The sequence below is a fragment of the Narcine bancroftii genome, chromosome 3 (assembly GCF_036971445.1).
Source record: "Narcine bancroftii isolate sNarBan1 chromosome 3, sNarBan1.hap1, whole genome shotgun sequence".
NCBI lineage: Eukaryota > Metazoa > Chordata > Chondrichthyes > Torpediniformes > Narcinidae > Narcine > Narcine bancroftii.
Window position 1 is genome coordinate 220069148 of NC_091471.1, and position 24925 is coordinate 220094072.

A 24925-nucleotide genomic window follows, 5' to 3' on the forward strand; every position below is an offset into this window, starting at 1 on the left:
TCAGTTTCAGACAGAAACCTTTCATGAAGACTAGAAAGAGGGAAGAAGCCAGAATAAAAGCATAGGGCAAGGGGAGGAGTTGGTCTGTGATAGGCGAATGCAGATGGGAAGGAAAGAATGTGGGTGGATGAAGTATGGAAGAAAGAAAAGGAAATAGTGTAAAAGCTAGGAAGCAAGATTTCCCAATTACAAACCCACGTTAGCTCCCCCTAAAATCAGTCCCTGCCTTTCCAAGTGATCATAAATCCTATCCCGAAGAAGTTTATCGTTTCTCTATTACTGGTGCAGGGCTCACCAGCATGTAGTTTCCTAGCTCAGCTTTACTATGCTTCGTGAATATGGGAACAACATTAGATAACTTCAAATCTTCCAGAACTTACCCCTGCCTCTAGTTGATATAGAAATCTCTGACAGAGCCCCAGAAATCTCCCTTGCTTCTCTTAACCCCATATCTTAGATTTCATGAGGGAAATGGGAGGAAGCCGGTGATGGGATCATGTTACTGTTAATGGAAGCATCGGAGAATGAGGTGCCAGATGTAGAGGCTGGTGGGGTGAAAAGTGAAGACCAAGGGAACTTTATACCTGGTCTGTGCAGTATACAAATGTGCTGGAGAAACTCAGCAGGTCACACAGCATTCATAGGAAGTAAAGAGTAACCAATGTTTAGGCCTGGGCCTTTTGTCGGGAATAATCTCTATCCTTGTTCAATCTGCATTTCATTAAGCCAGGGGGATTTATCTAATGTGTGTTAATATCTCTAGTATTACCTCTTTCGTGATGCACACATGTTCCAGACTCTTAGTATATAAATTTATTAGAACATTCTAATAGATAAAATTATCAAGAACTTCAATGTACATTCATAACAAATGTTATCATTACTGGCCATCATAAACTACTGCGCTGTCTAAAATTGACCTATATGTCCTCAGTTTTATTAAGATGGATAATTTTAAGGAGGACAGTCTATCCCTTTGTCCAAACACCAAGATTTTGGATGCTAGCCTACCTTAGTGCAAATTATTATCAAGTCTGTAAATTGTCGAATTCAACCTACCAAGTAAAATCCAATGCACAGTGCAACTTATTATTGTCTCTCACTTTGAGCCATGCTTCAATTAAGCAGTTGTTTGAAAGGCTAACGGCAATGACTGAGGCTTCTTGATCATAGTGTCTGCAGACTTTCATGTTTCACTTCTTGATCATGATGCCTAATATTTTGATTTATTGTCCCAGAAACCACACTTCAACTCAGAGTGATCTTTACTCAATCTGAATGGAGTGAGCCTGAGTGAATTTGTTTCATGAAATCTTGTGTGACAGATTATATCATATTTTATATTGTATATAGATATGTTTTTGAAGGATATAGATTGTGGGGGTAGTGTAGGTCACAAACACTTCACAAAACAGATCTTTTTTAAAAAACTTTATTTAAGATTTTATAACATGAATAACATATAGGATTACATTTAAAAAATTAAGAATAAAATAATAAAATTACAATATAGTATCAGTAATCTAAATAAACTATACCCTCCCCAATAATTATTACACATTAATAACCCAACTCAAATTAGTCCAACTCCCCTTCCCCCCAAAATAAAGAGTGAAGAATTAATAAAGTTAATAATATGTGAGAAAAAGAAAAACCCCCTTACAAAAAAAAACAAAAACATAACTGATTAAAAATACTAATAAAATGAAAAGTAATTAATACTAAGATATCAGACTTAAAAAAAACATATTTAAATCAAACTTAAATGCATATATTTAACAGAGTTAAGATGAAACATATTTAACTCAAACTTAATATAAAAAATTAGTAAAGTTAGGAACATTATCTATCAAAAATTCTTAAACAATAATCAATTTTTAAAAAAAAATTGTAGCATGAGAAAAAAAAGATGAAAAAAAAACTTTCTCTATAGAGATAAACCTTCACCAAATATCAACTAACTTCACATCTATCATCATATTGGTCACATAAACCACCATCTTAAAACAAAATTCAAACTTCATTAAGCATTGTACAATTCAATTTTAGTACTCTTCCACCATTTTTCCCTTTTAATCTTGAATAGTTATCCAATAAAAGCTCCAATACCACATTTAAATATCCCCAATCATTCAGATATCCAAATAATAAAAACACATCTACAACAAAATCTATATCTTCAACAAATGGAGCATAAACCACAAACAAAATTCAAGCCTCATTAAGAATTGTACAATTCAATTTATAACTTTCACCATTATTCCCTTCGTTCTATAACTAAAATAGCAAAATAATATACACCAGAATTACCACTCCTTTCACCTTAAAGTTAAAGAAAAAATATAAAATAAACATCCATCCCATTCACATTTAAATTTCAAATATTCCTTATCTACTGAATAAATGTTACAAAAAAACCACATCAATTTTTAGTTTTTTAAACAATCAAATACTTATGCTTTTTTAAAAATATTTAAACAAAAAAAAACCCTTCACTCTTTAATCTAATAATACAAAAAAAAAGGAAAAAAAACGGGTAGGAAGTTAAAAATACCCCCTCCCGTCTAAACCGCGCAATGCGGTAACTCCCAAAAAAAAATGGGTGTGAGATAACTCACACGTAGCAGATGACTTTCAGGAAATAGTGCCTATCCAGTTCTCTCCCCCAACTCTCACTTCATCTTAAACTAACATCATCATTATTTAATATCCCTTTTTTAAAAACAAAAATTAGAAAAAAAAAGACAACTCTTCTTTTAATCAGCTCCAACTGCCGAGTCACCATTACAACCATTCCTTCTTGGAGCACGGCTCTTTTCTTCCATCTCTTGTCTCCTTAGAGATCGCGGCGGACTATGTCTCTGTTGAAACTGAGTAATTGGCAGCTCCTGAGGAAATGCTATAGCATCCTTTGGAGAATCAAAGAACTTTGGTTGGTAACCATCTTGGAAAATCTTCAAAACAGCTGGATATCTAAAGGTTGCCTTGTAACCTTTCTTCTACAACATCTCTTTAGCAGGATTGAATTCCCGTCGTTGGAACATAACTTCTTGACTCAAATCCGCATAGAAGAAAACTCGATTATTTTGAATCATCAAGGGTGATTTTCTCTGTTGTGCATTTCTAATAACCACTCGTAAAATTATTTCTCTGTCATAATAATTCAAGCAACGAACCAAAACAGGTCTTAGACTTTGACCTGAAATAGATCTTCTACGCAAGGCTCTGTGAGCATGTTCCAGTATTATACCTTCCGGGAAATGTTCTTGACCCAGCACCTGCGGAATCCATTCAGTAAAAAATTTTCTTGAGTCTGGTCCCTCCATACCTTCCGGCAAACCAATAATCTTTATATTGTTCCGTCTGGATTGGTTTTCCAAATAATCAATCTTTTTCACCAAATTTTTATTTTGAGTTGGTAAGTCTTCAACAATTTTGGTCACATCAAAAACTTGATCCCGTATTTCGTCTATATCTTCTTCACACGAATTAAATGTATCTCTCACTTCAAGCTTAAAAGCTCCAAACTCAGCCATCTGTTGAGTTGTATTTTCACCAGAGTATTAAACCTAGTACCAAGTTCAGTCATAATCTTGGATAATCCCTGTATTGTATAAGATAATTTAGATTCAAGATTCACAAAAATCTTTTCAATTGGAAGAGATTTTGGCTCAACAAATTCCTGCTTCTTCTGCATAACCAAAGGATCTTCTGTTCCTTCCTTCATTCTGGTTGCCTTCCTCATAGTATGACTGCGTGTGGAAACCCCAGCCACAGCCTCTCCAGCAATGACTGGAGGACGCTGGCTGGGGTTTCCCCCAGTCCATAATGTATTAAGTTCTCCCAGTACATCAAGTTGTATAGGTTCTTCTATTTCAAAAGATGCACTTTGCAGCGCCACCTCTACAGTTGACAAATGCCTTTGAGTAACTCTTTGTTCTAAAGGTTGTTTGGCGCCCTCTTTAGGGGGCTCTACCGATGTAACATTGAGCTCTACATCCGAACACTGTACCTCTCTCCTGGGATCCATTTCATGCTGAGTCCCGGTGTCTTTCCTGTAGGTAGGCTCCAAAACTTGAACTTTTGGAAAATGTAGTTTTTTGATGATCTGTTGTCATTTTTTTTTCCTCTTTTCCACCAATTGTACCATCATAAGTTAAATTAACAGCACTGAAATTATCTAAACTTTTAAAGAATTTTAATGGGCATTTCTAGACAAAACAATAAGATGGAGTCAGGAGAGGACTGGAAGGCACGTCTGATCCTTACGCCATCTTCCCACGCCCCCCACAAAACAGATCTCATTTAAAATGCCGGAGCTCTGTTCAAGCCAGACAGTCCAGGCTCCGAGTGCCTTTGCAAAAACTTTGAAGGATGCTTATAGAGACTTCATAAGTAGGTGTTAATTGGACATGCTGTGAAGTAATGGATTATTGTTTTGAAAGCAACAGATAAACGGACTAAAAAGTTTTGGTCTGGTGCCTCAAACTGTCTGGTTGCAATTTGCTGTGCTAAGAAGGTCATGTGATTTTGCAAGCAGAGAGAGAGAGGAGATCAAGCAAATTTTCTCTGAGAGAGAGAGAACTGGTTTCTGCAGTAATTGAAGGCTGCCAGCTTATTGAAACCCCATTTTGAAGACAGGTTATGAGTTCTGAGTTCAGCCTGTTGAAAACCCTTGTCCATACAAGAGGAAATGTCTGGCTAGAATGTTTCACCTTAAATAAGGGAAACAAAAGGAACTCTGGTGACCTGCAGAAGAGGTCATCATTTGGAAAACCCTGATGGGGCAAGTTTTTTCAGCAAGACACTGAAGTGGCTGATCGGAAGGGATCAGTTTGTGTGTGTCCAGCAAGCAACGAATACCCCTCTGAAACCAAGAATCTTCCTGAGTGGTAACCATTTAATTACCAAAGCTTGGTGAAAATTCATAAATGTTAAATTCTGTGCACAGTATAAGAATTGACTGATACCAGTGAACTTGGAGGAGTGAGAAGCGAGATTGGTGTGTGAATCTTTTCTGAACTTGTACTGTCTGATAGTACAGATCTATCACCAATGTATATAGTGTATATAGTTACAGTATCTAGACTGTGCTTACAGCGATTGTCTGAGAGCTAAGCCACGCCTACTGTCTGGGCCTTAAAGGGTTGTGTCCCTAGCCAGGTCGGATCATTCCGGACTGGTCGGCCACCTGTGAAGAGCTCCTGTCTTTTGCTAATAAAAGCCTTGGTTTGGATCAACAAGTCTTTGATTCTTTCGACGAGCTCTACATACTGTTATGGGCTCAGAGGACCCCAAAACTCAGCAGCAATAGAAATTCATCAAGACAAATGGTTACTTAAAAAAAGTTACTTTTAATTATCTCTAAACATGAAAACAGAATCACACTTTAACATTACTATTAACTTCACATAACCTAACTTAACCCCCTTCTAATTCTAAGCGCTTACTCCTCCAAGTTCACTGGTTGCAGGCAATTCTTATACTATGCTCAAAATTTAACATTTTATGAATTTCACCAGGCTTTGGTGCTTGAAAGGTAAATGGTTACCACTCAGGAAAGTTTTTGTCAGTTTTCAGAGAGAGATTTGTTGCTAATTGGACATCCACAACTGATCCTTTTCAATCAGCCATTCACAGAACATAGAAGGCAGAATTTGAACTAATATCCTTAGATAATTTGTTCAGTTCCATTAATTACTTGTTTGGTCCTTCCATCCCCAACTCTCCCCCATTATCATATTCTAGGATTCACCATTCATTAGAAACTTAACTGGATCAGTGACATGTAATAGATGTGGTCAGGAGTTAGTAAACTATCATGAGGGCTCATCTTCTGATATAAAAAGCCTTTCCATCATGTACAAGGCACAAATCAAGAGTGAGATGGAAGACTTGTCTGGTTGAATGCAACTTCAATAACACACAAGAAACCCACAACAGAGCAACCCACTTAATTGTCAGTGGATCCATTGCCTGAAATGTTTACGCTAACATTGATCACTTGTGACATCAACAAAATACTCTCCCTGGCTATCTGAACAGCACCACCTAAAACCTAAAGCGTCTGTGACCATGAAGGACTGCAGAGGCAGGCACATGGAAATACCATTGCCTGGAGATTCCCCTCCAAGTCACACACCATTTTGACATAGAAATATATTGTGTGACTATGAACATCATGATTTGTCATCGTTATACCAATGAAACTGTTGAGTTGGATTGAAATACTAACATAACTTGTGTAATTTTAATGTAAGTTGGTCCTCTTGATTGTTTCAAATGTTGGTTAGATAATGAAACTCAAAGCCTCCAAAAATAAAGATGAGCAGAAATGTTTCCAAAAGACTAATATAAGGAAATGATATCAAATTGGTTAAATCCTGTTTGCCTCAGCCACTCCCTATGGACATGAGCTCCTGTCATTCTCTGGGTAAACAAAATCCTGAATTCTCTATTGGATTTCTTTGTATCGTTCCTGACTGGAGGTGATCAATCATGGTTCACATAGGGGCTTGCAACTAACATCTTGAATCAATCACCATGGTTGGTCAAGCCTTAACGGTCAACTCTGCATAAGATGGAAGGCCTGAAATTCTTTAGGAAGTGCATTTGGGTAAAGTGGACTGGAATAGGCCAACAAGATTATCTTCTCATGACACTCTTGCAGAATGTAAATTGTAGGTGCACAACTGTTTTTCCAATTAGTTGATGGAGGATGATGAGCTTTTGGTGGGACCATACACCAGTGAGATGCTGAACCATATAATTCATATAAGATTGGAGGTTTTTGCTTCTTGCATAATCTATTTTTCATTTTTTTGATCATAATTACCTACCTCCTTGGTCCTGATTCATGCTATAACCAGCATGAAGGCTGCTGCATTAGAAGAAAGAAAATGGAACCAGGCTGCTGTTTCCGTAGGATTATGGTTGATTGTACCTCAGTATTACTGAAATAATTTAATATTTCCATGGTTTCCTTATTATCCAAAAAAAAACTCTTTTGAATGTTCTTGGTGAACAAGGTAATTTTTTCTCATTCCTGAATAGTTGACCTTTTTTTCACTGGAATTTGTGACCCTGATTTTCCAGCCACTGAAGATATCCTTGCTTGCACCTTTCAAAGTTTCTTAAGAACTTTGTACATTTCATTGAGATTACCTCTCATTTCTTCTAAATTTTACAGCCTGCTTAATGGCTTCATGTAGGAAAAACATCTCTCTCCCAGGAATCTGTTTACACTTGCCTGATCTCCTTGGAAAATGTATCATTCCAGAGACCAGCCGAACCCTGATAGTTAGTGTGATGCTATTACAGTGCCAACGACCTGGGTTTGAATCCTCTGCAGTTGGAAAGGGGTTTGTATGTTACTCCTGTGTTTGCATGGGTTTCCTCCAGGTGCTTTGATTTTCTCCTTCATTCCAAAGATGTATGGGGTTAGTCGGTTAATTTATCACAAGGGTGTAATTGGGCAGTGCAGGCTTGTGGGCTGGAAGGGCTTTTACCATGCTGTATCTCATACAAAAGCAAGTCTTTTGGTGCATTGAGTCTGTGCTAACATCAAACGCCCAAGTGCACTAATCCCATTCTGTTCATTCCACATTCCACATTCCCAGAATGTACTCTCAGTTTCTATACTGACCTATATGCTAGAGAAAATTTACCGAAGCCAACTAAGGTACAAACCCATATATTTTGGGGACATGGGAGGCATCTGAGCACCTGGAGGAAACCCATACGATCAAAGGGAGAGCATACAAATAGAGAAAGAGCAGACAGCACCAGATCTCAGGATGGATGGCTTGGTGGTGCAGTCCTTATATTGCTTGAAGTCCACCATGATTATTGTACTATCCTTGGTAAAATACCCAAATGTTATGATTCATATGGTACCTTTCATTATCACTTATGTTTGTGAATCTTCAGATAATCCCCCAACATTGTTTTGTCTCCACTTTTCCATTTGGTATTTTTCTGCTTTTGCTGTCCTACCTTCACCTCATCTTTGTGTTTCTGGGATTTTTTTAAAATTAATTTTGTTGAAAGTTAAATATCCTACAACACTTCATTACCACTTTAGGTCATTTTGAAATCTTGTATTTGGAATGGCTGTTTGATCATCCCCATATATTCCTGCATGTCTATTTATATATTTTGCTATGAATATTGATTTTCTTTTATCATTATGGGCTCAAATTGGAAGTTTACCTTTATGTTTCCATATTCTGTGCCTTCGCATTTTGCAAGTCTGCACTACCTTTACCCTTCAAAATCTGCCCTCAACTAAACCACATCAACAAAACCAATATTATTCCCTGTCCGCAATCTCTGCAACTGAATGGCTTGCCAGTCATTCTATAAGCCAAACACATTGTGGTGGTTCTGGATTCTAAAAAGAATCAGCTCGTCAAAATGAGACAGACAGCACATCTACCCACTTTAAATCATATTTTTCCTGAATTTTAGGGACCTATATCTGAAAATAAAGACTGGAAATCTCAACCTGTACATTAAAAATCTGAAAGTATAACATGAAAGTCTTCAGGCACTGTGGGTGAAGTAAAAACACAAAGCCAGGGAAACTCAGAGGGTCAAACAGTGAATTTTATATAGCAAAGATAAAGATATGTAACCAGCAGTTCGGGTTTGGGCCCTTCATTAGGGTTAATATCAAGGGGCAGTACAGTTGGTGTAGCGGTAGTGAAACGTTGTTACAGTGCCAGTGATCGGAACTGGGTTTTGAATCCCCATGCTGCCTGTAAGAGGTTTGTACGTTCTCCCTGTGTCTGCGTGGGTTTTCCCCGGGGGCTCCAGTTTCCTCCCACCCTTCCAAGCATCCCGAGGATGTAGGTTAATTGGATGTAAATTAGGCAGCAAGGACTCGTGGGCTGAAATGGCCTGTTACCGTGCTGTATGTCGAAATTTAAAAATTAATATAACCAACCTTTTTGTGCTTGAAGGTATCAAAAATAAAGTGCACCATTTGACCTGCTGAGTTTCTGCAGCGATGTGCTCTTGACATTAAAAAAACGGAGCTTGATTTTCATGACTGAAATCAAAGTATTAATCTTACCTGCACATTCCATTCCATCATAAAAATCAGATTTGTAAATTGATGAACAATTTCCTATAATGTCGACCTCAGCCCAACGCAGAATGCTCACCCTGGTGTTTTCTATAAATGGAAAATGCAACAATATGATACAGATTAACATTGATCCCATGTTTGAGACAGGTTGGATGAGGGTTTGAGATTTGTTACATTTCAATATCCTTCGTTGTCCAATCCACCTATTCCCAATAATTAAATTCCTCATGAACTTTGAATCAATGTGGAATTTTATTTGGGGCTTTTTAGCAGGAAGTTAATATATAAGACTGCTCGCCTGCAAAGCGAGGAGAGGGGAGGAAGATGGAAGGAAAAGAGGACGAGAGGGAGAGGTTAATATAATCAAATAAATATTGAATTTGTTGGTTTTCATATTTCATCCCGCTTTTAGAGACAGTGAGTGTGAAATGGTGCAGACACCTTTCAATGAGTGAAATATGTGCATGTTTATGTTAGAATGGGTCTGTGCACTTTACGAACGTTTGTGCACACTTACAGGCCAGTAAGATTTTTGGCTAGTGCTTTTTTTTACGGTATGCTTTCCTATGGGTATTCAAATGGTTATGCGCTTTTGCATGTTAAAGTGTTTACATGCACACATGAGTGCATGAATGGGTGTACTTTTGTGTGAGTGTGTCCATGATCATTTTATTTTGGAAGCTATTTAAAGAGCAAGGGGAATCAAACGAGGTAGAAGAGCTGAAAGCAGAACACTTTTTACCCACCGTTATGATTTAGTGATAGGGAACTGAGATTTTTTTTCCAGGTATTTTATTATGGTTAGGGAATCACGATTTATTGAAGCTGGGAATGTACAATGATGAACTTCAAATTCTCTTGCTTGTTAATTGTTTGAATAACATCAAACATCTTAAATAAAAATAACCCACAAAGCACTGGAGCCACATTACTAGGCACGATAAACTAAGGACACAACGTTGAAACAAACTCTATAGATATCTGAAATAAGGTGGCAACTTAAAGGGAATATTAGCAGCATACCAATCAACGTGCAGAGCGAGGAGAAGTGTTTAAAACAAGGAGCGCTTCTCGGTCTTGGTGCGCATCAGCAGCAGACCACTCAAGTGGCAGAGCGAGAAAGCTACACGGGGGCAAGAGCAACTAAAAATGAGGTAGTCACACAGCCATTGTGGGGAGCAGCCAGTGTATGAGTGGCTTAGCGCAGGAGTGGAAATTTGAAGGTTTAGTTTGTGAGGCTTCAGTGAGCAGAGGCTGGGGAGAAGGTGCTGGAGTTGAGGGAAGGTAAGGTCAGGTTTTTCGGAAAAAAAAATCTATTTCATAGATAGTGGGAATGACAGCCAGGGCAGAGACATGCTCCTCTTGCAGGATGTGGATTGTCAGGGAATCCAACACTATCCTTGATGCTTTCAACTGTGAGATATGCATCCAACTGAAGCTCCTTACAAACCAAATTAAGAAATTGGACCTGGAGTTGGATGAACTCTGGTTCATTTGGGAAGGCTGAGCGGGTGATAGACAGAAGTTGCATGGACACTATCACCCTAGAAAGCAGGAGGAAGGTAGATGGGTGACAGGAGAGGTAAAAGGGACAGGTAGGCAAATGCAGGGCACCCCTGTGGAGTACCATTTTGGATACTATGGGGGGGGGAATAACTTATCAGGGGCAAGCCATGGCAGTCCGGTTTCTGCAGGGAATCTAGTATTGTGGCAAAAAAGGGAAAGGAGAAGAGTTGTGATTGGGAATTCTGTAGTTAGGGGGACAGTAATGTTCTGTAGAAGATATCAAGAATCCTGTATGTTTTCTCCTCGGTGCTAGGGTCCAAGATATCTCAGATCGAGTTCACAGCATTCTCAGAATGGAGGGTGAGCAACCAGATGTGGCCCATGTGTGGACCAATGATGTGGGTAAGAAGGGTGAATAAACTCCTGCAAAGAGAGTTCAGGGAGTTAGGCACTAGATTGAAGGACAGGACCTGCAGGGTTGTGATCTCAGGATTGCCACCTGTGCTACGTGTTGGTGAGGTTAGAAATAGGAGGATTATGCAGCTTAACACGTGGCTAAAGACATGGTCCCGAAGGGAGGGTTCAGTTTTCTGGAGCATTGGGCTCTTCCATCGGAGGTGGGACCTGTTTTGATGAGACAATTTGCATCTAAATAATAGGGGATCTAATAACTTTATGGGAAGGATTGCTAGTGCTACTCTGGAGGTTTAAATTAGATTTACAGATGGAATAGGAACCAGAGTGCCAGAGTAGGTAGTGGACTGGAGGAGGGAAAAGATGATGTGAAGATGGATGCAAAGTCAGAAATCAAAAGGTTGTATGTGGTGGAAATGGTCTCAGGTGCAGCTATTTCAGTGCAAGGAAGATGTAGGAGAGACAGACAAGTGTAGAGCATGGAATGTGACACATGAATTTATGGCATTGTAGCCATTAGTGAAACTTGGTTGCAGGAGGCGCAGGACTGGCAGCTCAGTGTTCTAGGGTTCCGTTGTTTCAGACATGACAGAGGAGAACGGATAAAAGGGGGAGGAGTGGCATTGCTTGTCAGGGAAAATATTACAGCTGTACTCAGGCAGGAGAGACCCGAGGGCTTGTTTACTGAGGCTTGATGGGTACAGCTGAGGAAGGGAAAGGTATGACCACACTCATGGGGTTGTATTATAGACCGCCCATTAGTCAATGAGAATTGGAGGAGTGAATCTGTCGAGAGAGACCAGACCGCTGGAGGAAAGAAGGTTGTGTAGTAGGGGATTTTAGCTTTCCACATATTGACTGGGGTTGTGTAGTAGGGGATTTTAGCTTTCCACATATTGACTTTCCACATATGGCTTGGAGTTTGTCAAATATGTTCAAAAAAATTTTCTCAATCAATATACTGAGGTATACAGAGAGAGTGCAATACTGGATCTCCTATTAGGGAATGAGACAGGATAGATTACAGAAGTATGTGTAGGGGAACACTTTACGTCTAGTGATCATAATGCCATTCATTTCAAGTTAATTATGGAGAAAGATAGGTTTGGTCCTCGGATTAAGATTCTAAACTGGAGAAAGGCCAATTTTGAAGAAATGAGAAAGAATCTATTAAACACGGATTGGGGCAAATGGATTTCTGGCAAGGATGCGTTTGGTAAATGGAAGGCGTTCAAAGATGAAATTTTGAGAGTACTGTTTGAATGTTGCTGCCAGGATTAAAGGCAAAATTAACAGGCATCAGGAACCTTGGTTTTGATGGGATATTGGGAGTCTGCTTAAGAAGAGAAAGGTGTATAGCAGGTAAAGGTATCAAGGAGCTAAAATATACTTACGGAGTATAGAAAATGCAAGAAAAAAAAATCAAAGTCTAAAGCAAGACATGAGGTTGCTTTGACAGAGAATGTGAAGGAAAATACTAAAGATTTCTACAGGTGTATTAAGAGCGAAAGGATAGTAAGGGACAAAATTGGTCCCTTTGGAAATCGGAGTGTTGGTTATGTATTGAGCCAGAAGAGATGGGAAAGATATTGAAAGGGTTTTTTGCATCAGTATTTACTCAGGAAACTGGCCCAGAGTCTAAGGAAGTTAGGAAAATGGGTCATGGAACCTATGCAGATTACAGAGGAGGAAGTGCTTGCTGTCTGGAAGCAAATAAGGGTGGATAAATCCCCAGGACATGACAAGATATTCCTTCACACCTTGAGCGAGGGTACTGTAGAATTTGCAGGGGCCCGGGCAAAAATATTAGAGGGTAGCTCATATTGTCCCATGGTTAAAAAGACTCCAAAGGTAACCCTGGAAACTTTAGGCCATGAGGCTGATGTAAGTAGTAGGAAAATAATTGGAAGGTGTCCAAGGATATTGAATATACAAGTATTCAGATAGCCAGGGACTAATTACAGATAGTTAGCATGGCCTTATGCATGATACGTCATGTTTAACCAATCTTCTAGAATTTTTCAAGGAGGTTACCAGGAAAGTTGATGAAGGAAACACTGTGGGTGTTGTCTACATGGACTTTAATAAGGGTTTTGACATGGGAGGATAGTCAGAAGGTGCAGATGCTTGGTATTCATGGTGAGGTAGTGTACATGATTCAACATTGGCTATAGGTGAGAAGCCAGAGAATGGTGGTGGATGATTGCTTCTCAGACTGGAGGCATGTGACTAGTGGTGTGCCTCAGGGATCGGTGCTAGGACCATTTTTATTTGCATTCAATATCAATGATCTGGATGATAATGTGGTAAATTGGATCAGCAAGTTTTCATATGAATCAAAGATTGGAGGCATTATGGACAGCAAGAAAGGCTTTCAATGCTTGCAGCTGGTTCTGAACCAGCTGGAAAAATGGGCTGAAAAATGTCCATGGAATTTAATGCAGACAAGTTTGAGGAGTTGCGTATTGGAAGGATAAATCAAGGTAGGACATACACAGTAAATGATAGAGCACTGATGAGAGTGGTAGGACAGAGGGTTCCTTGAAAGTGGTGTCACAGGTAGACAGGGTTGTAAAGCAAGCTTTTGGCATGTTGGCTTTCATAAATCAAAGCATTGAGGATAGGAGTTGGGATGTTATGGCAAAGTTGTATAAAACATTGGTGAGGCCAAATTTGGAGTATTGCGTGCTGTTTTGCTTACCTAACTACAGGAAAGATATCAATAAGATTGAAAGAGTGCAGAGAAGATTTAGTAGGATTTACTAGAAACTGAGTTACAGGGAAAGGTTAAGCAGGTTATGACATTATTCCCTGGAGCGTAGAAGAATGAGGGGAGATTTGATAGAGGTATTTAAAATTATCGGGGAGAGTCAGAGTAAATGTAGATAGGCTTTTTCCACTGCTGTACAAACCAGAGGACACGAGATAAGGACAAAAGGGAAAGGCTTAGGGGGAACATTCTGCGGATCTTCTTCACACAGAGATTTGTGGGAGTGTGGAATATGTTGCCAGTTGAAGAGGTGAATGCAGACTCAGTTTTCACATTTGAGAAGAATTTGGACATTGATGAGAAAAATATGGAGGGCTATGGATTGGGTGCAGATCAGTGAGACTGCGCAGAATAATAGTTTGGCACAGACCAGAAGGACTGAAGGGCCTGTTTATTGTGCTATAATGTTCTATGTAAGAAATGAAATAGCTATAGAAAATCAAAGTTGTAATTTGAGCTTTAAAATAATTTATGACAATGTTGTCAAATATTTAAAATAAGTTAAAATCTTCAAAATATTTCAGCATAGCACTGTTATGTCAATGTACCTTGTGCTTGACCCCATCCCGAAACGATGCATGTCTTGTTCGGCCTGAATATGTATTCAGACCAAGGAATACAGACTGGTTGGACATCTTCACTCAGTGGAATGCATTCTCTGTCTTTAAATATGTGATCGATTTTTAATAAGGCAATGTCATTCTTGAATGTTTTGGGATTGTATTCATGATGAATAATAATCTGAATGACTGGCATAATTTCTTCTCTCTTTGAAATATCTCTTTTACTGAACTTTCCAATCCTCACAACGTATTTGGATGAATAGTAGGTTCTAAAATAAGGATAAATAGAATGAATAAAAGTAACATATGTCATTAGACATACAGCACTGAAAATTGCACATCTGGCCCAAGGACCCATGCTGCCCAATTACACCCAATTGACCTACAACCCGATACATTTTGAAGGGTGGGAGGAAACTGGAGCACCTGGAGGAAACCCAGGCAGACACGGGGAGAACGTACAAACTTCTTACAGAGAGTGCTGGATTTGAACCCTGGTCACTGGCACTCAAACAGCATGGCACTAACCGTGCCGTCCAAATACAGGTACACGATCCTTTATCCGGACATCTAAAATCGAGAAAGCTCCAAAATCCAGCAAAAGGGGACTGGCGGTTGGGGGAGGCAGCAAAGGGACTGGCGGTCGGGGGAGACTTCCGAGGGACTGTGGTTGGGGGAGGCGGCTGGGCGGCTGATGGACCAGCAGCCGGGGGAGACTGCCGGGCGGCCGAGGGACTGGTGGTCGGGGGAGATTTGGGCAGCTGAAGGACTGGCGGTCGGGGGAGATGTCCAGGTGGCCGAGGGACCACGGTTGGGGAAGACAGCTGAGGGATTGCGGTTGGGGGAGACAGCTGAGGGATTGCGGTTGGGGGAGACAGCCGAGGGACCGGTGGTCGGGGGAGACATCCGGGAGGCCGAGGGACCACAGTTGGGTGAGACGGCTGGGTGACTGGAAGGGGGTGGGGGTGGACATAGCAGCACAATTCGTGTGGGCTTTCCAAAATCCGGAAAAATCCAAAATTTGGAACACACTGTCCCCCAACGGTTCCGGATAAAGGATTGTGTACCTGTATATCTCACATTTTGTCAAATATGTATCATTCTAACAGTTCTGGGTCTGATTTTCAAACTGGATAAACAGCATATTCCAGTATTTCAGTTCCATTTTCAGCAATCACATATGCCTTGTAATAATGATCCTTTCATTCTTAAGCACCTGACCATCCAGATGCATGGTATAAATTATGCAAATCTGTTGGAGTATCAACAGATTGCAAAACTGTTGGAAAAATGTCAACTGGCAAATTAATCACATGAGCAAAGAATACATTCTTAATGGAAGATGTCATTGTAGAGGAAGAGGAAATAATTTGAGACAAAATTTCAATATTTCCACAGACAAATGAAAGGAAAATAGACACAACTTGGCAACAGTTCATGAGCTTTCATGCATTTAGCAACACAGTTCTTGTTAGGAATTAATTCTTTGTCGATAAAATAGAGATCTGAGATTTTGGAAATATGATTAATAATCAGTGTGAGTATTAGGCACTAGATAAATCTTATCGTATTATTTGGAATTCATTACCCAAATGTTGTGAATAGAAAATGAACACAACACAATACTGAATAATCAGATCTCATGTTTGAAATACATTTAATTCTACTTTCAGTTGGATTACAGAAAAATCTCTGGTATCAGGCACCTGCCAGATAACTGAATTTTCTGGTTGCTTGAGACTGCATGTTGTGTGAATGGAATATCATGGATCATAATGGCGAAGCGTGCTAATTTATCTGTACTTTTGACCCATTTTTTTGCCAGTTGCTTGAATTCTGGATAACAGGGATTTTTCTGTATTTGGTTTGCAATCATTGTGCTCATCCACTCCAAATTTTAGGTGTCTCAAGGAGTTTACCATCTGCATGAGAACCTTTCCTGAAATTGAGGTATGTTAGGCATGCCAGAGAAGCATGCACATTCAGGATAAATGAATCTACAGTCCTTATAAGAGGTAATAAACTTGACCATAAAACATGTAGACCCAGGAGGAGCAGAGATTTTCCATCTCTGTCCTCAAAACTGCTGCTGGCTTCTCACCATACCACTTGAAAACTTATTTCATAGAGAAGTTTCCAGAACTTGTCACTCAAAAGTCAATGACACTTGTAAACCAATGTCATGCGTTGGTATTATCTATTTATATCAGCGATAAAGTGAGAATCATACAGCGTGGTACATGACATTCGGCCTAACTTGCACAAGCCTTCTGGGCTAGTCCCACTTGCCTGTATTTGGTCCCTATCTTTCTGAGCCTCTTTTATCCATAAATCTATCCAAAGGAGCATGGCCATGCTAATGAGCAGAGCAGGTGTTTTGAAAGAGCTCTCCACAAAAAGTATTAAAAAGATGGTTTAAAAGCTCAAAAATCAGAATTTTATTGTCAAAAATGGGTAAAACAAGTACTAAATGACCGAAACAACCAAAAGAAATAACAGCTCAGCCAGGAACATCGAGTGGAAGCCTGTTGAGGAGCGACTCAGCAGGGGCCTTGGGACCGGCTGAAGCCATCAGAGCTGGGGAGTTGGCCCAAGATATAGCCTCCATCCTGAACTTGATGGAAACTTTATGTAGTCGTTTTACGAGCATGGACTCAGTGATGAGAGAAGGTAATGGAAATTAAAGTTGTGGAAGACTTCTGCAAACTTATAAAGAGACGGATAGAAATATTTTGTGAAACAAATCTGCCGTCTACTAATAATAGTTTTCTAATATGGGACGTGCTGAAAGCATATTTAAGGGGACAAGTTGTATCCTATATGAAGAATCGTAAGAGGGAACATATGGCAGAAGTAAACAGTTTGGAGAAGGATATTAAAGAATTAGAAAATTTACCTTGCCATCTAGGGCCTTGTTCACTGCCCTATTCTGATCAATCCACTTTCACAACTTTTCAAAAAACACTATCAGATTCGTGAGACACAAACTGTCACAAAGCCATACTGGCTCCCTCCAATCAATCCATGACTATCCAAGTGCTAGTAAATATCGTCCTGTGATAATTTAGTGACAAACTAAACTCTCCAGTCATGTAGTTGAGTTAAGACTAACTGCCTTACCTAACTTTGATGCATGTTTTTTAAAGCACCCAAGTCCCTGACATCATCTTTGATGATTGACAATAAGCCCGGTATTCCAGAGCTTCCTGTTCTTGCTGACTCAAACCTCCATGAGCCAGTTCGTTGTTTAGCGTGGTTCTGGCCACTACAGGAATTCACCCCTTCTCCCCCAGAACCAGTGTTAGTGGATGATGATCCCATTATATATACCCCATCAGCCAGTTTAGGTGGATGACCTCTCTGTGGTGGGCATGCAACCATCAGATTGCTGAAAGTCCATGTGTGCTGACTTGAGGCAGTTAATCATAATTGACTCTTGCCTGCCTCCAATGTCCACTACACACATTACACCATTGTGCCGAATCACTGAACAGATCCTCGTATGGGCACTGAAGAAGGGCACGATGCATCCCTCGTTGTATGAATACATAGTCACAGTCCTTTGGGATATATGAAGTGATTGCACCCCATGCCTTGAAGTAGGAACAGGTGTCGACTTTCTCACGCAGCCATGTTGGGAGTGGCATGGGTAAATGTGCCTGTCCTCTTGCTGCTGGCATGAACTACCCTGGAATAGTGAGTTCCACCATACACCAGCTCAGTAGAAGACGTGGCCAGATCCTCTTTTGGTGCCGTATGAATGACCAGCATCACCCAAGGCAACTCATCCATCCAATTAGGGTCTTTGAGATGCACCATGAGGGCTGACTTCTAATGGTGGTGAAATCTCTCCACGAGGACGTTGAGTTGTGGATGGTACACTGTGGTGTGATGCAACTGAGTGCCGAGTAGCTGGGCTAGTGCTGTCCACAATGTTGTTGTGAACTGTGCCATGTACAATGTTATGTCCACGGGTAACCTGAAACAAGCCACCCAGTTCATGATAAATGCTGCGGCGCATGACGTGGTGGAGGTGTCTGAGAATGGGACAGCTTCCGACCACCTCGTAAACCTATCGACCGTGGTCAGAAGGTACCTGACACCTTGCGATGGTGGCAGTGGTCCCATGATGTCTATATGTACATGATCAAAACGCTTGTGTACTAGGGGAAAAGATTGGAGCAGTGCTTTTACAAGTCGCTGTTTTTGAGGTCTGACATTGTACACAAGTTCTGGCCCAGTGTGCAACCTGTTTCTGTAGGTTGTGCCATACGAATTTTACTGCTACTAGTTGCGTGGTGGGTTGAATGGAAGGATGCCCCAGGCCATTTATCGCATCCAATACTCGGCGCCTCCAAGCCACAGATATAAATGGTCGGGGTTGTCCTATGGATACGTCACATAGGATATAGCCGTTGAAGGTCCAAATCTCCGGTCCTCTAGATGAAGACCAGTATAGTAGGGCACTATGTCCTCACCCTCCTGTTGTGCTGCTGTTAGAGCTGCATAGTTTACACCTGGAGACTACGTGTCAATTTTGTTCACAATTTTTTGTTTTCCTCACTAATCATGGACCAACTCCTGAAACCCAACAGCTGGAGGTCGATCCACAGTCTCCTGATGCCTCAGACAGCTTCAAACTCTGGCTAAGCTGTTTCAAGGTTTTCCTTCAAAACTCAGCCTGTATCGTGGCTATCAAATGTTTTTCTGCATCCAAAGCCACTGTCATACTTAAATCTCCCTTCTTTTGTGCTTGATGTATTATGCTAAGTAACCTAGTTACATTATCCACAGATTTTCTCTTTTTCATAAAGCCTATCTGATCCATATGTACAAATTTTGGTTAAAAAAACTTCAATTTATTAGCTAAAACTTTTGGAATTATAATCTACATTTAACAAAGAAATTGATCTTTAAGATGCTGGTTTTAAAGGATACCATGTAGCAGCCCACGGTCGTGGGCCAACACAGAAGACACCGTTCGAACATGGCAATTGAGCGGGCAGCATGAGGTGTCAGGAGTCTGTACTCATAGGCCATTGCAAAACGGGCTCATCCAGCCAATTGCCAGCGACGGATCGCGAAAGGGCCAATTGGTGACCAGGGTGGCACAAACCACACCTGTCAATGACGCTACAACAAAATGGGACGGTCTAGCCAATCACCAATGACACGTCATAAGGACACCAATCAGAGCCTGAAGGAACACTGGTCATACCCGTTTGGTGATGTGGCAGCCAGGATCAGCCTGACTCTATAATAGAGAGCAGCCAGTTTATTAAATCAGTGTCAACGGCACTCCTTGTTGTATGTGTCTTATTTCCCAAGCTATAACCTTGAGACACTCCACAGTGATGACCTCGACTGGTCCAAATGGAATTTTTTGGATCCAACGCTGGATATCAAGATGGAAGACCAACCTTCAATCAATTTGATTTCCCTGAAGCTCAACAGCTTCTGGAACTCACAGCCATGGGTGTGGATCCAGCAGGCCAAGGCACAGTTCGCCATTCGCCGGATCTCCGCCGATGATATATGCTACTACCACAGCCTGAATTATTGACTTCCTTCAGCAGCCCAGAGCAAGGAAAGTATGTGGCCATTAAGGAGACCCCGCACTTTCTGGGACTTGAAGTGCTAATGCATGGCCCGACTGTTGCATATCAACGGTTTGGGGGACAGGATTCCTTTCACCCTCATGAGCGACATGCTCACTCTCAACAATGGCCAACCCTCTTATCCACAGTTTCAGCAGATCTTTCTGGAGCGGGGCTGCCTGAAGACATATGGCTGCTCATCGCAGAAGAGGATTTCAACTACCCCATAAAGGTAGCTGCTCGAGCGAACGTACTATAGGTGATGAAGAGAGATGCCTGTGCCATGCTGGAACAGGTGACAACACCTCGACAAAAGTGATCAGCCTGGAAGCCCGCCAACCAGCCGACCACCCGAGTGAGGTGTACACCCCACCAGTGAGGTGTACTGTTTCTATATCCAATGCTGGGGTTCAGAGGCCCGTCGATGTCGCTCCCCCTGCGCATTCCTGGGAAATGCCAGAGCCAGCTGTCGTTGATGGCTGCCTTGGCCAGCATATGTCAAAGCCTGCTTCATATACGAGACTCCTTATCGGGCCGTCAGTTTCTGGTTGAGATTGGGGCTGAAGTCAGTGTCCTTTGTTATGGATCATGGACTGACCTTTTGGAGTGTGGGCTGTCATTTTAGAGAATTGGATCTCCACTGAAGAACTGTGAAACTCAGTGCTGGTTTGCCAAGATAAAGCTGGGCAGATAAGGAATACGAGAGAGAGAGAGAGAGAGAGAGAGAGAGAGAGAGAGAGAGAGAGACCAAGTGCCCCAAGGCTGGTGAAGTCAGAGACACAGAGTTCGGTAGAGGAGCCAGAGAGATACTCAGAGATCTCACTTTGTGTTGAGAATGGTTTTCTGGCTGACTGAATTGGAGAGTGTGACAAAGAAGGGTGGGTCACTTGGTTGTCTGCTGCAAAGAAGGAAATTGTAGGAAAGCTGTATTAAAGGCACAGGCTTCCTAAGCGAGGTGGTTAAACCAAACCAACCTTGAAGAATCAGGAAAAGTCCATGGTGAAGAAACCTTCAAAGGATTCATAAGTTTACCACCAAGCAACATCAGTAATCTCTCTCTCTCTCCCACGTTTGTATGGGAGTCCTTTTGTATTCAGTATAGGAACTGCATTGGGACATTGATCTTGGAGAGTGAATTCCGTGGACTATGTTTTTGGACTGACTTACCTGACCAGACTGACCTGGGGCTTGGAAGATTTTTTGTTCCTTTAGTTTTATGGGCACAGATTAAAAAGGTCTGAGTTTTTTTTCCACATTCATACTTTTTATAATTTCTGTATCATTTAATAGAGGCATACAGTGGGAGTCATTTGGACAAGAATTTGCAGTGTTAATAGATATTAATAAAATAGAGAGAATTAACCCTCTTTTGTATTGTGTCCTCGATTGTTGCTGGTTTGGGGTCATAACACCTTCCCCCCCTCCACCTCTGATGCTTGCAGCCAAAGAATGGGCCGAGAACTAAGGGCTGTTAATAACTCAAACATATGATCCTTCAACACCCGCACCATTCCTCTTTGTTTCAGTAACTGCCATTTTATCTGGAAGTTCACTTTAGTATCTGTTCGACAGCCACTCCTGGAAGCTGACTTCCTCTGAACCAACTCTCTACTGGTGGACATTAAGGGACGGAGGCTGGTACACTCAAAGGCTTTCCAGTCCCTTACACTCGGTGGGACTAGGCTCACAGCCTCGTGCCTACAATCTGAGACTGCTGCTGACAATGCGTTTGCACACATTATTGCTGAGTTTTATTCTCTTACAACACCGCATTTCACTTCTACAACATCTAACTCATGGGGTGCAGCACCAGATCCTCACTAAGGGACCTTCCCTCCAAGGCAGGGCAGGCAGCCTGCCACCTGAAAAACTTAATCTGGCAAGGGAGGAATTTTGTAAAATGGAGAAGCTTGGCATTATGCAATGGCCTGACAGTCCATGGGCCTCACTGCTCCACATGGTGCCCAAAGCATCAGGAGGGTGGAGGCCATGTGGAGACTACTGATGCCTCAATGATGCCACCATGCCTGACAGGTATCCAGTCCTCCACATACAAGACTTCACAGCTAACCTAACCTTCAGGGAGCCTGGATATCCTCAAATGTTGACTTAATCCAGGCTATCATCAAATCCCGGTCCACCCGGATGATATCCCCAAGACTGCCATTATCACCCCCTTTGGATATTTTGAGTTCCTATGGATGCCTTTTGGATTAAAAAATGCTGCTCAAACCTTCCAGAGGCTAATGTATGCAGAGGGGCTGGGATCTCAAATTTGTTTTCATCTCTCTCTATGGTATTCTGATAGCTAACTGTGACCAGGCCAAGCACGCTACTTGCTTGGGACTTTTGTGCAGTCGCCTGAGTGAGTACTGGTTGACCTTTAACCTGGCAAAATCCATTTCAGCTGTGAGACTATTGATTCTTGGGGCACTGGATTAATAAAGATGGGGCCAGGCCACTGCCCGAGAAGGTAAAGGCCACTCAGTCATTTGCTAGGCCAAATACAGTCAAGGGCCTTCAGGAATTCGCTGGTATGATTAATTTTTACCACTGATTCATAACGGCAGCAGCCCACATCATGAGGCCATTATTCTCCCTCATTTCCAGTCACAAGGAAGACATTATATGAACGAAAAAGACAGCTGAAGCCTTCCAATCTCTTAAGGATGCTCTGGTCAACATAATGCTACTAGTGCACCTGGCCTGATGCTCCGACAGCCCTCACAGTGGATGCCTCTGATATAGCGGTCGGAAGTGTGCTTGAGCAGCTGGTGCATGGACAATGGCAGCCACTAGCCTTTTTTAGCAAGCACCTCTGGTCGCCGCAACTGAAATACAGTGTGTTCGACCATGAACTGTTTGTTCTGTACCTGGTAGTGAGGCATTTTTGATATTTCCTAGAGAGCAGGAAATTCCAGATCTTCACTGACCATAAACCACTTATTTTTGCTTTCAGCAAAGTTTCAGATCCATGGTCAGCCAGGCAACTGAGACACCTTTCTTATATTTCAGAATTCTCCACGTCATGGTAAAATCCAATATGGTCGCTGACATATTGTCCCGACATGCCATCTCCGTCATACATGCCCCCGTCCCAGGCATCAACTCATGGCCCTGGTGAAAACACAACAAGAGATCCCAACATCCCTGCTTATCAGACTGCAGTAACCGGCCTGCAGCTGGAGGACATCCCAATCGGCCCAGGTGAAATGATTCTTTGGTGTGACACAGCTACCGGTAAGCCACGCCCAATCATTCCAGCCAATTGGAAAAGACAAGTTTTTGATACGGTCCACTGTCAGAATGGTAGCTGACCGATTCATGTGGCGTAGCCTCAATGTTAGTCTGCTAAAATCCAGACACACATTAAGGCCCCTCTCCAGACTTTTAAATCACCACGACGAAGGTTCAACCACATACACATGGACATTGTTGGCCCACTATCTGTGTCACGGGGTGCTTGATCCCTGTTCTCTATTGTAGACCATTCAACCACATGGCCCAAAGCAATCACGTTACCTGAGGTATCCACCACGACATGTGCTAGAGCCCTGCTTTGGGGTCCCAGAACATCTTATCTCAGATAGAGGGACCCAATTTACCTCCAGCCTATGGGAAGCCTTGGCCAATGCCCTTGGAACCCAATTCCACCGGACAATGGCATATCACCCACAAGCCAACAGATTGATGGAGAGGTTCCATAGGTACCTCAAATCAGCCCTCATGGCCAGACTCTCAGGGGCCAACTGGACTGATGAGCTGCCATGAGAAGGTTGGGCATTCGAACTGCACCCAAGGAGGATTTCAATACATCCGCGGCTGAGATGATGTACGGCACACCCTTAGTCATCCCGGTTAAATTCTTGGCTAGTACCCTGGAAACCCCACCAGATGCTGCTTTAGCCAGACTGTGCCAACACTTGGGAATGCTTGCCCCAACACTTCCAAAAGCGCATGGCCATTCCCAATCTATAGTCCCCAAAGACTTCAAGAACTGTAAATTTGTTTTTGTGAGGTGCGGCCCTCACCAATCATGTCCTCCAATGCAATGGTCCACCTGTGTTCTGGACATCAGCGGTAGGGAAGAGACTTTCATGATTGACCAGGTCAGACAGTACATTTAAACAACAAACAACCAATTACACTCCCAATCCCTCGCCACAGGTGCAGGCCTTCCAAAGGTGCTAATACCCTTTTGATCGCCAGTTCTAGGGGGGGGGGGGTTGTTGTCTAGCGCTCTGTGGCTGTCACCGCAGGCCAACACAGAAGACGCCGTTCAAATACGGCAATCGAGCGGGCAGCATAAGGCATCAGTGGCCTGTTCCCATCTTTCTTCTTTGGCTTGGCTTCGTGGACGAAGATTTATGGAGGAGTAATGTCCACGTCAGCTGCAGGCTCGTTTGTGGCTGACAAGTCCGATGCGTGACAGGCAGACACGGTTGCAGCGGTTGGAAGGGAAAATTGGTTGGTTGGGGTTGGGTGTTGGGTTTTTCCTCCTTTGTCTTTTGACAGTGAGGTGGGTTCTGTGGTCTTCTTCAAAGGAGGTTGCTGCCCGCCGAAATGTGAGGCGCCAAGATTCACGGTTTGAGGCAATATCAGCCCACTGGCGATGGTCAATGTGGCAGGCACCAAGCGCTTTCTTTAGGCAGTCCTTGTACCTCTTCTTCAGTGCACCTCTGTCTCGGTGGCCAGTGGAGAGCTCGCCATATAACACGATCTTGGGAAGGCGATGGTCCTCCATTCTGGAGACGTGACCTACCCAGTGCAGTTGGATCTTCAGCAGCGTGGATTCAATGCTGTCGGCCTCTGCCATCTCGAGTACTTCAATGTTGGAGATGAAGTCGCTCCAATGAATGTTGAGGATGGAGCGGAGACAATGCTGGTGGAAGCGTTCGTGGAGCCGTAGGTGATGCCGGTAAAGGACCCATGATTCGGAGCCGAACAGGAGTGTGGGTATGACAACGGCTCTGTATACGCTAAT

General features: G+C 42.1%; 1 protein-coding gene and 1 long non-coding RNA gene across 4 annotated transcripts in view; one reads left to right on the forward strand and one right to left on the reverse strand.

Annotated features, from left to right (window-relative positions):
* LOC138758144 (uncharacterized) overlaps window positions 1-24925 on the forward strand; it is a 45541-nt gene that overhangs the window by 9125 nt on the left and 11491 nt on the right. The gene's annotated exons all lie outside the window — the stretch shown is intronic.
* cfi (complement factor I) overlaps window positions 1-24925 on the reverse strand; it is a 104591-nt gene that overhangs the window by 2587 nt on the left and 77079 nt on the right. For all 3 annotated transcript variants that reach the window (XM_069926660.1, XM_069926659.1, XM_069926658.1), the window contains 2 exons: window positions 14330-14613; window positions 9077-9178 (listed from right to left, as the gene is read on the reverse strand). In XM_069926660.1, coding sequence (XP_069782761.1) covers window positions 9077-9178; window positions 14330-14613 — 386 coding nt within the window. The remainder of the gene's footprint in view (window positions 1-9076; window positions 9179-14329; window positions 14614-24925) is intronic.